Source organism: Alexandromys fortis, unplaced genomic scaffold (genome assembly GCF_014885135.2).
Source record: "Alexandromys fortis isolate MF-2015 unplaced genomic scaffold, M_Fortis_MF-2015_v1.1 scaffold_71, whole genome shotgun sequence".
In the NCBI taxonomy this organism is placed as follows: domain Eukaryota; kingdom Metazoa; phylum Chordata; class Mammalia; order Rodentia; family Cricetidae; genus Alexandromys; species Alexandromys fortis.
The window spans coordinates 2475389-2489257 of NW_026067954.1; the positions used below are offsets into that span (position 1 = coordinate 2475389).

At 46.9% G+C, this 13869-nt stretch overlaps 1 protein-coding gene across 2 annotated transcripts in view; it reads left to right on the forward strand.

Moving 5' to 3' along the window:
- Nucleotides 1-13869, forward strand: part of Myo5b (myosin VB) — a 270878-nt gene that overhangs the window by 172019 nt on the left and 84990 nt on the right. For both annotated transcript variants that reach the window (XM_050151609.1, XM_050151610.1), the window contains exons 11-12: nt 6551-6632; nt 7171-7311. In XM_050151609.1, coding sequence (XP_050007566.1) covers nt 6551-6632; nt 7171-7311 — 223 coding nt within the window. The remainder of the gene's footprint in view (nt 1-6550; nt 6633-7170; nt 7312-13869) is intronic.

The window sequence follows — 13869 nt, forward strand, 5'->3', positions numbered from 1 at the left end:
TGATTGCTCAAATGAAGCCCCAATTTTTTCCTCTGTCTATTTTCAGCCTCCATGATACTGTATCCTCATCTCTAAAAGCCTAGGGCAGATGAAGTTAATACTCCCCATGTCTTAGGGTTTCTATGGCTGTGAAGAGACACCATGACCTCAACAACCCTTATAAAGGAAAACATTTCATTGGGCTGGCTCACTCACAGCTCAGAGGTTCAGGCCATTATCATCATGGTGGAACATGGTGTGACATGGAGGCACACAGGCAGACATGGTGCTGGAGAAGTAGCTGAGAGTCCTACATCTCGCAGACAACAGGAAGTGGTCTGAGACAATGGGCTGTATCTTAAGCGTGTATGAAACCTCAAAGTCCACCCCCACAGTGACACAATTCCTCCAACAAAGCCACACCTCCCAATAGTGCCACAACCTTTGGAGGTCATTTTCTTTCAAACTACCACACCCCCAAAAGGTTCCCATCTACTCCAATGCCTTGTGAACAGATTTCTGGTCGTCAACTGGGGAAAAGGAATCATTGCTTGCTCTTAATTGTGGTTCTTAGAAGTTTGGCTAATGGGTTTGGAGAGGTTTAGTACCCGACAGTGGGCATTTTCTTATCCCCATGGAAAGAAGGCATGAAAATGACCCAGGGATTAAGACACCGGCAGGGGCTGCTCTCCGTCCAACAGTGCCTTAGACTGGGGTCTTGCAGAAGGACAAGCTGTAGACAGGACACACAGAAGCACAGGAACAGTTGGAAGCCCTGCCATTTGATGAACAGACTGAGGATGGTTGGTAGACGGAGGAGTGTATCCGTTTCTCTGTCAGACTCTAGGGTGCCCCTGGGAGAGTTCATGGCTTTAGGGTAGGAAAGGACCTGAAAAAGACATTTGGCTCAGATTCCTGGCACCCATACATGATGACTGTTTTTGAAGGTTCATCTAGAACAAATTTCCCCAAGGTAGGCTTCCTGTGAGCTGTTCAGCCCTCCCCTGTGAAGCCCATACCCACCTCTACATTCTGCCAAAGGTGGAAGCCCAAGGCCCTGGTTCCTCCAACCCACACTCCAGAGGAGATGCTGTCGCCCAGCCTCCAAGCCGTATGCACCACTCTGCTGGGTCTCCATTCTGTGGGGCAGGAGGTTCATGGAGGTAGATAATTAACCCAGAGGCAAGGCATGTCCTTCTCTGTGGTTTCATCCTGCGCTGACTTTTGCTGTGTTTTTAGAGGCCTCCCTGAGATTGGGCCCAATGAGAAGGAAACTGTACATTGCTCAAGCCGCATCCTTAACACAGAAGGAAACAGTGCTGTGGTCCTTGCACCACCAGAAGGACCAGTGCTGTGTCTCAGCCCCTCTCTGTGTGTTCTCCTTCCTCCCCGCTGAGACTTCCGGCCTAACTCTTCTCCGCACAGATCATTTCCCTCCTGTATGTAAATTTCCTTGTGGCATTTTAATGCTATAGACTAAATGCATTTACTTTTGAGTCATTTTTTTTTGATGGACAGAATGACTACAAATATAATCCTGCTGGAAAGGAAACATTCTCCTGTCTCTCTGACCATGTGTTTCTGAGACTGAGAGTCTTAGTCATATTCCAAGTCTGCCCAGCCTCTCATTCATCTTCAGCCTTACAGCAATTACACTAGATGGCAGAGGAATTGTTACCAGATAATATCTTAGAAACAGGGAAATTATGAGCTAATTTCAGCCATCTCAAATTAATGAGAATGTTCTTTGTGGAGCGCTACCAGTGTAAACCCTCTTTTAAAAAATGACAAGTGGAAGATACTTAAATCCTCTATTTGTAGAGCTCAGGGTTGGCCCTGCCAGCACATCCAGAGGCCATTATCTGGCCATTTGCTGGGTTCACTCTTTAATCTTCCTTGTAGGCTATGTTAATTAAATTTCCTCTAGGTTGGACAGTCATCAGCTACCACTGTGGGTGGAAAGGGGGATGATTGAGGTTCTAAGTGATATTACTTGGTCTACAGAAGTGCTATCTGGACCAGGAGGGGCCATTCCAGTGGGTAATAACTGTTGCCCGGGCTGCATTGTGATGGGTCAGTGACTCATCATAGTGTTTGAGTCTTTGATCTTGTTTTATTAACTTGAAGTCATTTTTCCCATGTGGGCATGGCCAAAGGCTGTACTTTAATGTGGCTGACTCCAATCAGTTGATTCCTTTGATGTGAAAGTGATTTCCCCCTTTTCCATGTCTTAGACCTTGGTGGGGAGGTGGGGATGGGGGAAGCCCGAGGGTTTCTGCACACTGCTCTGGGCCTGTTAAGGCATCTGATGAATCTACTTTTGGTAGTCCCTCTACACAAAGAGCTATCTCACCAGGGACAGAACTGGAACCTCTTCCTGAAAGCAGGGTTTAAGGAATGACAGAAAATTCAGTTGTCCATATTTAAGAGTCCGAAAGAGTGGAGCTTGCGGGTGATGAAGGCAGATAGGCTTGTAACTCCAGCCCTCCCTGTTGGTAGTACCACTTCCTCACCCACTCCCCAGACCTCAGACACTCCTCCTTGCAAAAACACAGCCCTTCCAGGCGATCTCTTCCTTCTAAATTAAACTTTGGCCCCTCTCTGAGTTAGGATTTTGACCAGAAGATTCTCTGAGTTACTCTGACCTTGGGTAGTTTCATTTCCTCATGCATGAACTTCCTCAGCTGTAGAGTAGAATTAATAAGAGACCTCACTCCTGGTAGTTGTGAGCCCTGAAAGAAAAGCCACCAAGCCCTTGACCTCAGTGCCCAGGAGATACTTGTGCTGACTGCTTTTATGTCAACTTGACACAGACTAGAACCACCTGAGAGGATGGAACCTCAATTAAGAAAATGCCTCTGTAAGATCCGGCTGTAGGCAAGCCTGTAGGGTATTTTCTTAATTAGTGATTAATGGGGGAGGACCCGGCCATCCCTGGGTTCTATAAGAAAGCAGGAAGCAAGTCATGGGAAACAAGCCATTAAGCAGCACTTCATCATGGCCTCTGTATCAGCTCCAGGTTCCTGTTCTGTTTGAGTTCCTGCCCATAGTTCCTTCAATGGTAAACAATAATGTGGACGTGTAAACAAATAAACCCTTTCCTCCCCAACTTGCTTCTGGCTATGGTGTTTCATCGCAGCCATAGAGACCCTAACTCAGACAGTGCTGGTGAGCAGGGCCACTGCCGTCTTGCAGCCGGATGTGTGAAATACAATTTTCACCTCCCTCTAATTCTCTCCCCTTACCACTGGACCCAGTGCAGCTCTTCAGTGTGCAGATGCCCCACTGGTCTGAGGCAAAGCTGCCGATGCTCACAGTGCTCACCGCATGGTGAGAGATTCCACTTCTGTCCGGTTGTTTGAGTCTTGCTTTTTAAATTGTGTAACATTGTCCCATACATCTCACTGTGGCTGACTAATATTCACACCTCCCCTAACACCCCTCCAGTGCCTCTCCAACGGCAGGACCCCTGAACATCCTATAGGTCACTTGCAGTCCTCTTGTCCCAGCCTTCCTTAGTGTTTACAAACTTCTCTGTTATGGCCACCAACAGACATCAGGCCTTAATTGGGGTCTTGCTTGTTTTCCTCCCTTGCTTAGCCTCATTTCTCTCCTATCTAAGGGTCACATCTGATAGTCGTTTCTTAATTAGAATCTTCCAAAATCCCCTAGTGACCCTGGGAAAATCCAAACGTTAAGTAGTATAGTTTAACAAGCACTGTAGGCAGGGCCCCTCCTCTCTCTGCTATGCCAAGGACCTCCCCTCCTGTCACCTCCTCTCTCCTCAGCTGCACCAAATCTCTCCTCTTCTCTTCCTCCTCTGCCATCCTCTCTGTAGATATCCCTCCCTGACCCCATCCCTCAACCATATTGTAAATGTGTGAGTTGAACAATAAAGTATTGATATTCTAAAGTATGAACATATCATATAAGTTTGTTTTGGGGACTAAAAGCTAACAAAGTTACAGAGCTCCCCAGGCAGTTCACAAAGTATAAATGATTAAGAGGAGAAATGTTGATTCTCAAAGAAATTCAAAGACATTTTTTTAAATGTTTATTTATTTGTTATGTATACAATATTCTGCCTGTGTCTATGTCTGCAGGCCAGAGGAGGGCACCAGACCTCACTACAGATGGTTGTGAGCCACCATGTGGTTGCCGGGAATTGAACTCAGGACCTTTGGAAGAGCAGGCAATGCTCTTAACCTCTGAGCCATCTCTCCAGCCCATTCAAAGACATTTTTACACCAAATAACCAGAATGTTTTTTTTTTTTAAAAAAAATGTTGTTTGAGAATTTCATTCATGAATATAATGCATTTTGATCATTATCAATCTCTACCCCCTTTTGGCTCCCCTTCAGTTCCTCCCCCATCCCGCCTCCACTTTTCCTTTTTAACTTCATATGCCTCCCCCGACCCACTGAATCCATCTGTGTTCTCATGGGTGCAGGGCTTGGGTAGCCTCTCAGCTCACATGCCTGAAAAAAGAACCTGACTTTCTGTCATCAGCTGCCAATAACTCCCTGACTAGGGGTGGAATGAGCCCCCGCCCCATCTGTGCTAGCTTGAGCGTGTACAGCAGTAGTTCTCAACCTGTGGGCCTTCACCCTTTTGGGGGGTCAAATCACCCTTTCACAGGGGTCACCTAAGGCCATCAGAAAACACAGATATTTACACTACAGTTCATAAGAGTAGCAAAGTTACAGTTATGAAGTAGCAGTGAAATAACTTTATGGTTGGGAGCACCACAACATGAGGAGCTGTGTTTAGGGGTCACAGCATTGGGAAGACTGAGAACCACTGCTCTACGGATCTTATGCAGGGTCTCACAGCTGCTGTAAGTTCATTTGTGCAGTGGTACTGTCGTGGCTGCCAAATACTGCCCATTACTGCTGTCTCCTACAGTCTGTCCATAGTCTCTCCTCTGATGGATCCGAGTCTTGGGGCTAGAGGGTGTGATGTAGCTGTCCCAGTCAGAGCTGCCATTCCAGGGACTCTTGCTTTCCGCAGGTTGGTCAGATGTGGGTCGCTATTAATTGCCACATACTGCAAAGGGCTGAGAGATTTGCTAATCCATGGGTATAAACGTAAGCTCTTATGAGGAGGGGCAGTGTATTACTATGTCTGTTTAGCAGAATTGCTAATATTGGTTTTTTTCCTAGGTCTTATGACCAAGGCAGTCACTAGTTTGGAGCCCAGTTAATGGTATAAGACCTGAGCTCCATCTTGTGGAGTGGTCTTTAAATCATACCAATTTTTTTTTTTAACCAGTAGACTGTGGTAATACTCATAGTGAGGTGTGGGGAAGGAGTGAAATGACCTAATAGAACACAGGAAGTTTGAGGTGTTAAAAACATTTCTCTGTCTGCAAAATGTTACTTATCTGTGTTTCTGTCTGCAATACATTGTACATGACATTTGTAAAAATGCATCAAAACATTGAAACATTGTTAAATTTGAACTCAGTAAAGATTATGTAGGAAAAAAAAGTGTAACACTCTTGACTAGCCTTAGAATGACACTCATTTGTGGCAAGGGTGAGGACAAAGAAATAACAAATGACTTATTCATTTCTGGGGGTGTGCTTGCTTCTCCCTTTCACAGAGCAGTGCTGTGGAGACCAGGGAGATGGATCAGTGGGTAAGAATGTTTGCTGTGCACGCAGGAGGACCTGAGTTCAAATCCCCAGGACTTATATAAAAAGCAGGGCATGGCTGTATGAGAAACTACAACCCTGACATTGTAGGGGTGGAAATAGGAGGATTGCTGGGGCTTGCTGGCCACCAACCTGAGCTCCAGGTTCAGAGAGAGAATTCTTAAGGGAATAAGGTAGAGAGTATTAGAACAAAATGCCTCCTCTGGCCTCTTCATGTATGTACAGATGTATGTACCTACATAAACACCTGCACATAACATCACATATAATACAACACACACAGAGTACTTTTGACATGGTAATTCTCCTAGGATAATATCATTAGGAGAGAATCATAAACTTAAAGATGTTTGTGAAATTGTCACAACACTGGTAGCAGCATGCAATGGAAAAGGAATGGAAGATTAGAGAGTTGATACATCTGTGTGCCAGCTCCTAGGTGCTTTTGTAAATTTAGGAATGTGTACTAGGTTTGAGAAGTGACATCAGACATGTCCCCTGTATGCCCCAATCCAGGCACCTCTGCAATTCCCAGGTCTCAGCCATACAGACCTGAAACTGGTACCTTTGAAGACTAGTGTGGTGATGTGTTTGGAAAGTTAGATGATAAAAACAGGAGTCAAATGTGTGTGTGGTTTTCTTTTATAAAGATCACCAAGAAAAGACCTGCCACTATGCAAGAGAATCATGGTCGAGCTTCTCACTGTCTGTCTGTCCTCTCTTTAATTCCCCACTGACAAGTTCTTTATCAGTTATAAATGAAGGTGCTAATGCCTCTGTCTCTAATCCACAACAGAAGTCTGTGTGCACGGGGAAGAAGGTGGCAGTTCAGGGGTGGCATGAGGAGGAAGTCCCACAGACTGCTTCCATGGATGACGTATCTTACCTGCAGCTTCACCTCTTTCCTTCCACAGGTTTGAGACTTTCGAGATTAACAGCTTCGAGCAGTTTTGTATAAACTATGCCAATGAGAAGCTCCAGCAACAATTCAATTCGGTAGGCACAATGTATGACCTAGGTTGCCAGGGCAGGGGACTCACTGTCTCCCTGGCATAACACCCAGGTCACTTCCCTTCTGAGAATGATGTGGTTGGTTCTGCCCTGACTGCCCCCCCTTTTTTTGGTGATGCTCCTATTTTGGAATTGGCTCTCCATTGCTGGGGTAGGAAATGGGACTCAGGCAGCTGGGTATAGAGGGTAAATGCTCTCCCTTGATTGACCCACTACTCTCTGAGCATGAGCTTTTGGGCATTTAAGGTACTGAAAGCCAGACGCAGGACTCCTTGAATTGGCTAGAGTCCAGCAATGCATGTATATTATAATATTCTAAGACAAGGGTAGCATAGGAATGGGAAATTACCAAACTGAGCTCTATCCTTTCCACTCATGGCTGTGAGTTTGCATCCATACCTTTTCTGGCAGCTGTCGGCCATCCTTCAAGACAGAGAACTTTATAAGAGCTTGGGAATATAACTGCCATGTGTGTCCGTCTATTTGTAGTGCACTCACCGTGGCCTTTTGTTTCTTGTCTTAGCATGTGTTCAAGCTGGAGCAAGAAGAATACATGAAGGAGCAGATCCCGTGGACCCTGATTGACTTTTATGATAACCAACCTTGTATCGACCTCATAGAAGCAAAGCTGGGTATCCTAGACCTGTTGGACGAAGAGTGTAAGGTAATACTTCTGTTGTCAGTGAGGTCTAGTGTCGGGCAGAGCCCTCCTGTGTGATGCAAGGGAGCAAATGAAATCTTGTGGCTGGGGTTGAATCTGATTGTCGGGAAGAAGCAGTGGTACCCATCATGGCTGCTAAAAGATAACTTGTTGAATATAACTGGCAGATATTATTATCCTAGTAAATGTATGCTTTTCTTGGCAGAAAGCAGGTGCTATGTTGGTGGTATGGATTTGATATCTCATAGGTCCTAGATGCCCATAGAAGCAGCCAGCATCTAGATAGGTGTTCCTGGGGTGGTCTTTATAGTATTAGATGGCTGTGAGTGATGGGAATCCATGGGACAGTGAAAGTCACATTCCTAACCCCACCTCCAAATTTTATAAACTTCTCATGACATAAAAGAGAACAGCAGAAATGCACCTAACAGGGAGGAATGTAAGGTGAAGAGATCTGATTTTAATCAGTTATTCAGCTTCCTTGGTTTCCTGCACTATGAACTGATGCAGACTGAACTTGATGCTGGCCGGGAAGGGAGCTGAGTGTATAGCAATTCCTCCCTTTGGTGATAGAAGCCTGTGTCAGAAGGTATGGAAGCCATATGGCTTAGTCTAGAAAGAGAAGGACCAATTGCTTTGACTTTTGTTCTCCAATAATGTTCTGGAAAAGCACTGAGTGTGGCTGGGTGCTTGGGGAAGGAAGGAAGTGTCCTTTCTAGCATGGTTTCCTGAAACATTGCTACAGTGCACAGCCATAGTCCCAGCACTCGGGAAATTGAGGTAAAAGAGGATCACTCTAGCGTATTGTAATAAGGCCTCTTGTTGGTTCCCAGCTGCTCACTACCGAAATAATCACACAGACAATATATTATTTAAAGCACTGTTTGGCCCATTAGGTCTAGCTTCTAATTGACTAACTCTTACATATTAATTTATCCCATCTCCATTAATCTATGCATCACCATGTGGCTGTGGCTTACCAGCTAAAGTTCTAGCATCTGTCTCTGGTGGGGCTACATGGCTTCTCTCTCTGACTCTGCCTCCTTTCTCCCAGCCTACAGCCTAGCTTTCCCACCTAGTTCTGTTCTGCCCTGCTATAGATCCAAAGCAGTCCTTTATTAACCAGTGGTATTCACAGCATACAGAGGGGAATCCCACATCACTAGTCTAAGACTAGCCAAGATTTATTTTTTGTTTTTTGTTTTTGTTTTGTTTTGTTTATTTATTTATTTAGGTTTTTCGAGACAGGGTTTCTCTGTGGCTTTGGAGCCTGTCCTGGAACTAGCTCTGTAGACCAGGCTGGTCTCGAACTCACAGAGATCCGCCTGCCTCTGCCTCCCGAGTGCTGGGATTAAAGGCGTGCGCCAATATCGCCCCGCTAGCCTAGATTTAAAAGTGAGTTCAAGGCTAACTTGTGCTAACTACTGAGATCCTGTCTCAACAACTCTCCCCACCCTTCTAAAAAAGTAGAAAACATACCAAATCCTGTAGCTGGCACATTCATATCAATTTTGGGGGTGACAGTGAGGAATTGAGGGACAGAATCTCACTCTGTAGCCCAGAATGGCCTAGAACCCTCTGTAGCTGGACTGACCTCCAGCCTCCTGATGACCTTCCTCCCTCATCCTCCCCAGTGCTTATATGACAAGCACACACCACCACACCTGGCTCTTCTAGTGTTTTCCGCATTGCTGTGCAGACATGGGCTTTAGCTTCAAAGTCGGTGCCTGCGACAGGTGATCCCACGTGTCCATGGCTTGTCTAGGCTTGCCCAGCCTGCAAAGTTGCAGTCAAAGAGAATGAAAGAGCTGTCTTTGGATTGAGTGCTTCTGGCCAAAGTGGTAGACCAGGCCCTTCTATTTGCCTCCCGCTGGGAGCTCCCTTCTAAATTTCCTAAATCAGCTCAACTGGAACCGTGCTTCCTTCCCCTGGGCCCTTGATTCCTATCAGCATCCATCTCCCGCAGCTGCAAGCTCCTAAACCAAAGGCAGCTTCAGGTTCTGAGTCCAGCTCAGGTCTCTGGATAGCTGGGCCTGGGTAGCCCCTCTGCCCTGGCTCTAGGTCAGACGGTAGCTCTTCACTCCCCTTGGGTTGGGGAAGGGGAGAGTCATGCCCTCCTGAGGGACCATAGCGGATGTCCTGGTCTACACAGGTCTGTCTGACCCTGTGTGAAGATTTAGTGCGTTGCAGACCAGGAAGCACGGCCTTTTATAGTCCATTAACTCACAAAAATACCTCGGTGCTTTAGGACAGTGTGTCCTGGGACTGATGGTTCACAATGGGTTGCACTTCCCTGCACCAGCAAAACAAAGCTGCCTGTGGGTTTCTTTGGCTGTGTGGTCTGAAGATCGTAGAGGTTACCATCATCCAAGGAAACAGGATGTCCAGCACTGGTCCCAAGAGTAGGACACAAGCCGCTGAGGGAACACCAGAGCAATGCTAGGCAGGGAATCGGTGGCTTCAGGACAGCGTACAGCAGGTAATGGTCATGGAGAACACAGACAGAAGCCAACCATGTCAGCAGTTGACAAAAGAACTCCGAGAGCTCCTGCCCAGACCAGAAGCCCTCCTAGGTCCTCCTGCTCTGTTCCACTTGGAGTACACATGTCCTGGGGCATTCCTCCTGGAATCTACTTATGAGAAGTTGTATAAAAGCAAAACTGTTTCAATAGTTGCCACAAACTGAGACATAGAATATGATGTGCATGGACCCAATGCCACATTTTTAGAGCAAAGGCTTCAGAAGCAAGAGGACAGTGTTGGCAGTGGAGGCAGTGGGGGCAGCACGGACAGCGGGGACAGCGGGGCAGCGGGGATAGGGCAGGGGGCAGTGGGAGCAGTGGGGGCAGAAGGGGCAGTGGGAGACAGGGCCCAGGGCAAGGCAGGGGGCAGAGCCTGTGTTTGAAGTCTGAGTCCCACAGCAGGCAGAGAGGGACATAAGCTGGGGTAGTGGAGACTTAGCTGAGCCACTGCAGGGATAGGGATGCTTCAGACAGATTCTGGGCCGTGTGGCCGCTATTTCCACGCGAGGCCTCCTGATCCTGATAAGGGAAGGTTTGCTGAAAGCCCTAGTCTCCCACTTACCAAGCTAGTGGGGACTTAGACTGTCAAGAAGCCAGGCAGTGCCAGTGACTTCCTAAAATATCTCTTTCCAAGGGCAGACGGTGAATAGGTGCAGAGAAATTTCTGAATATTCAAGTAGGAATTCCTTTTTAATCTTTTAAAAAATTTGTATGTGTGTGAGTGTGAGAGTGTATATGTTGCGGGTTGCACATCAGACCCATATGCAAGGCCAGTTCTTTTCCAGGGAGCTAGCTACATCTTCTCCCCCATAGTAGTTTTTAATTTTCTGCCTGGCAGCCTGGATTTTCTGTGAAGGAGACAAACAGGCCTCTGCAGTGAGTCCCCAGCTGGTAGAGGGTGGGGGTGGCAGCAGCGTCTATGAATAGGGAGGAAGGTAACTTAGGTGCAGGTGTGTTTGCTGAGGTCAAGGACCAGAAAGGAATGGAGGAGTTGCCTGGCCAACACCCTGCTTAGGACTGGGAGCAGAGTCTGGAGTCACAGAAGGGATTCTCAGGTCGCAGGGACACTGGGTCACTGTCACTCCAAACCCCACATGTGGCAGGCCGTGGTGAAGTGACATCCCTGGGTGAGGGGAAGTAGGGCATGGGGCATGACTAGATCTGGCAGTCACGTGGCTGATCACATGGGTGTTTGCTGAGGGTGGCGGAGTGAAGGCCCAGTTAGCAGTGCAGTATAGTCAGGTACGGAAGAAGCAACCACCTCCCTAGAGAACTGTGGGACCAGAGAGTCCTGGGTCCAGCTGGGTTCTGTGGTAGTGAGGGGATAGAAGTATTCTACAGGGCTGGGCATAGTGACACACACTCCTTTAGTCCCAGCACTCAGGAGGCAGGGTCAGTTCAAGACAGAAATGAGGAGGTAGCAGTGATACTTCTTTAGGACAGAGGGCCTGGGGATGTTTTGGTGCGGGGTGACTTGAGAGTTTATGGGGGACATGTGTGAGGGCACAAGAGGCATAAGGTGAAACAAGACAGCATATAAACACCCCAGAAAGCCATCATTGTAGCAGTGGCCCAGGGACACAGGGACAAAAGCAGGAGTAAATAAATGGTCAAGGAGCCCTTAGCTGTCACCTCTGGTCTGCTGTTCTTTGGGGGGCAGGCTTGACCCTAGGTGACGTCCCAAGCAGGGACAATGTTTGTGTGAAATAATCCTTATTCAAGGACATTAGAAAAAGGTTTTCATTCCCTAACACTGCCTCCTTTTTTTTTTAAAAAAAAAAAAAAAAGCTACTTAATAGCATAGAGTAAAGTGCTTTTAAGAGCTTTATTGAGATGTAACACACAGTGTGAACCTTTGAAGCATCCAGCTCAATGCATTCGGTGCATTCAGCATTGCAGACCAACACTTCCCCCTTCCATCAAAACACCCGCTCTGCCCTGCCGTGAAAGCATCAGCACCGGCCCATTGCCTCACCAGTCACCTCAGCTGTCTCCACTCCTCTTCTGGATGGGTTGTGAGCTCCCAATAAGTGAAAGCCAGCACCACAGGCCAGAGGGTTTAGGCGTCTGAGGGATGGAGCTGGAACCAGGCTTTGGTCCAGCATTCTTCATGATGCTTCAAGAGGGGTGTAAGGAACCCTGCGTGCAACCGTGTATGGATTTGGTCTTAAAGAATTTGGTCCCCCATACATTCTAGAGCTAGTTAGCGGTAGCTGTAATCCAGGCTGTGTTCAAATACAAGATTTTCTTTCTCCCACAGCTGATTAAATTTTATTTGTGTGAAAATATGTTTGGAGATAAGTGCTTTTTCACTTGAGGCTGCATTCATGGTTGCCTTAGACACTGTTGCCAGACCAGGAAGCAGAGGAGTGAAGGACACACATCCCAGAGCCAGCCTTCCCTGGCTTCCACCCCCAGCCTGCTGCTGTGTCTTGGACAAGTTATCTAACCTTTTGTCTCAAGTTCCTTATCTCTGAGGTGTGTATAAGCACAATACCTAGCTCATAGGGCGGTAGGGAAATAACTGAGTTGATATAGTGAAGATGTGTTGAAACTATGGCCAGTAAGCACTGTGGACATTGTCTATTGCTGCAATGAGACTCTTAATTGGGAATCCCTGCTGGTTGATCTTAGTTGGAAGTGAATGGGGAGTTACAGGAGAGGTAGATCATAGTCAGAAAATATGTATACACATCACTTTGATCAGTCTCCTCTGACTGTTCAGGTCCATCTAAGCAGTGACTATATAAGATCATAGGATTTTCTCATTGAAGTCCAAGTGCATTTTCAAGGCAAGGTGATTTGGTTGCTAGCAGACTGCAGCATTTGCTTAGTGGAGCTTCTCTGTGTAGCTCTGTCTGACCCAGTTGGACCAGTCCCTTGAGGTCCTTTTTGCTCCCAGGCGCTGGCCTGCCTGGTCCTGAAGAGCCCCACTATCTGCTGACTCCTCCTTCACCCACACCTGGTAGTTCTAAAACAGAACTCTTGGAGACAAATATAAAGGAGTATATATAGAAAGTGCTGAATTAAATGTATTTTATTGTCTGCCCAACACAATTAATAGCCTCCTCCTTCAAGAAAGAGGTTTCTTTCTTTGAATTTCCGATGGCACATGGCACAGGGGATTCAAAACTAGTTACACCAAATTGAATCTGGAGGATAATCAGTTTGCTTGCCAAGGACCTAAGAAGTTTGTTTCCACATCTGTAAGCATTTTCCTTTTGGAGCACATCTTATTAACTGAGCAAAGCCCTCTTTAAATTACCAGTGTAAGGGTCAGGTCCAATCTGACCTTATCTGAAAGCACGACACAAAGTCATGAAGGAGAGACAGTGGGGACCTGTCAGTGGGAGTGGAGGACACCAGAGCAAGTGATGTCTCACTGGATAAGTCGCTGCCGTCATGTCTGAACTGCAGGCACGCTGACTGTGCCTGACTGTGCGTGTTCCTTCCCGCCCCATTATTTTCCGTTATCATTCCCACGTGCTCTCTCTCTCTCTCTCTCTCTCCAAAACCCTTCTTCTTCTGTCAGGTCCCTCCTACTTCGGTGCCTTTGTTTTGGGTGTTTGTTTGTTTTATCCCAGTGCATCCAGTGCTGCTTGTATGTGTGAGTGTGTATGTGGGGGCCGGGGTGTTAACTGGCTTTACCACTGAAGAAAATGACTCCATTAGCTGCCTGTAGACTGACGATGAGAGGCGGAGCCCTGTGAGTCCCTCCCCTAAACATGCTAATGGGACCATTCTTGTGCAGGTAACTTCGGTGAGCTCATGACTGCAGTGGCCATGTCATGCCAATAACTCACGGCACACCTCCAAGAGTTCTGAAACTTATATTATCTCCACCAAACATCTAGGATGTTTCCTGAGTGTGCACACCCCCAGCTCCACCCCCGTGTTTGCATGTGTGTGTGTGTGTGTGTGTGTATGATATAGATGTCCTACTTATTCTCCACACTTGCACCAGTTGTGACTCCATGAGCTACCACAAAAAGAAGCGTCTCTGATGGAAGCTGAGAGCAGAGCACAGTCAGCAGTCTGT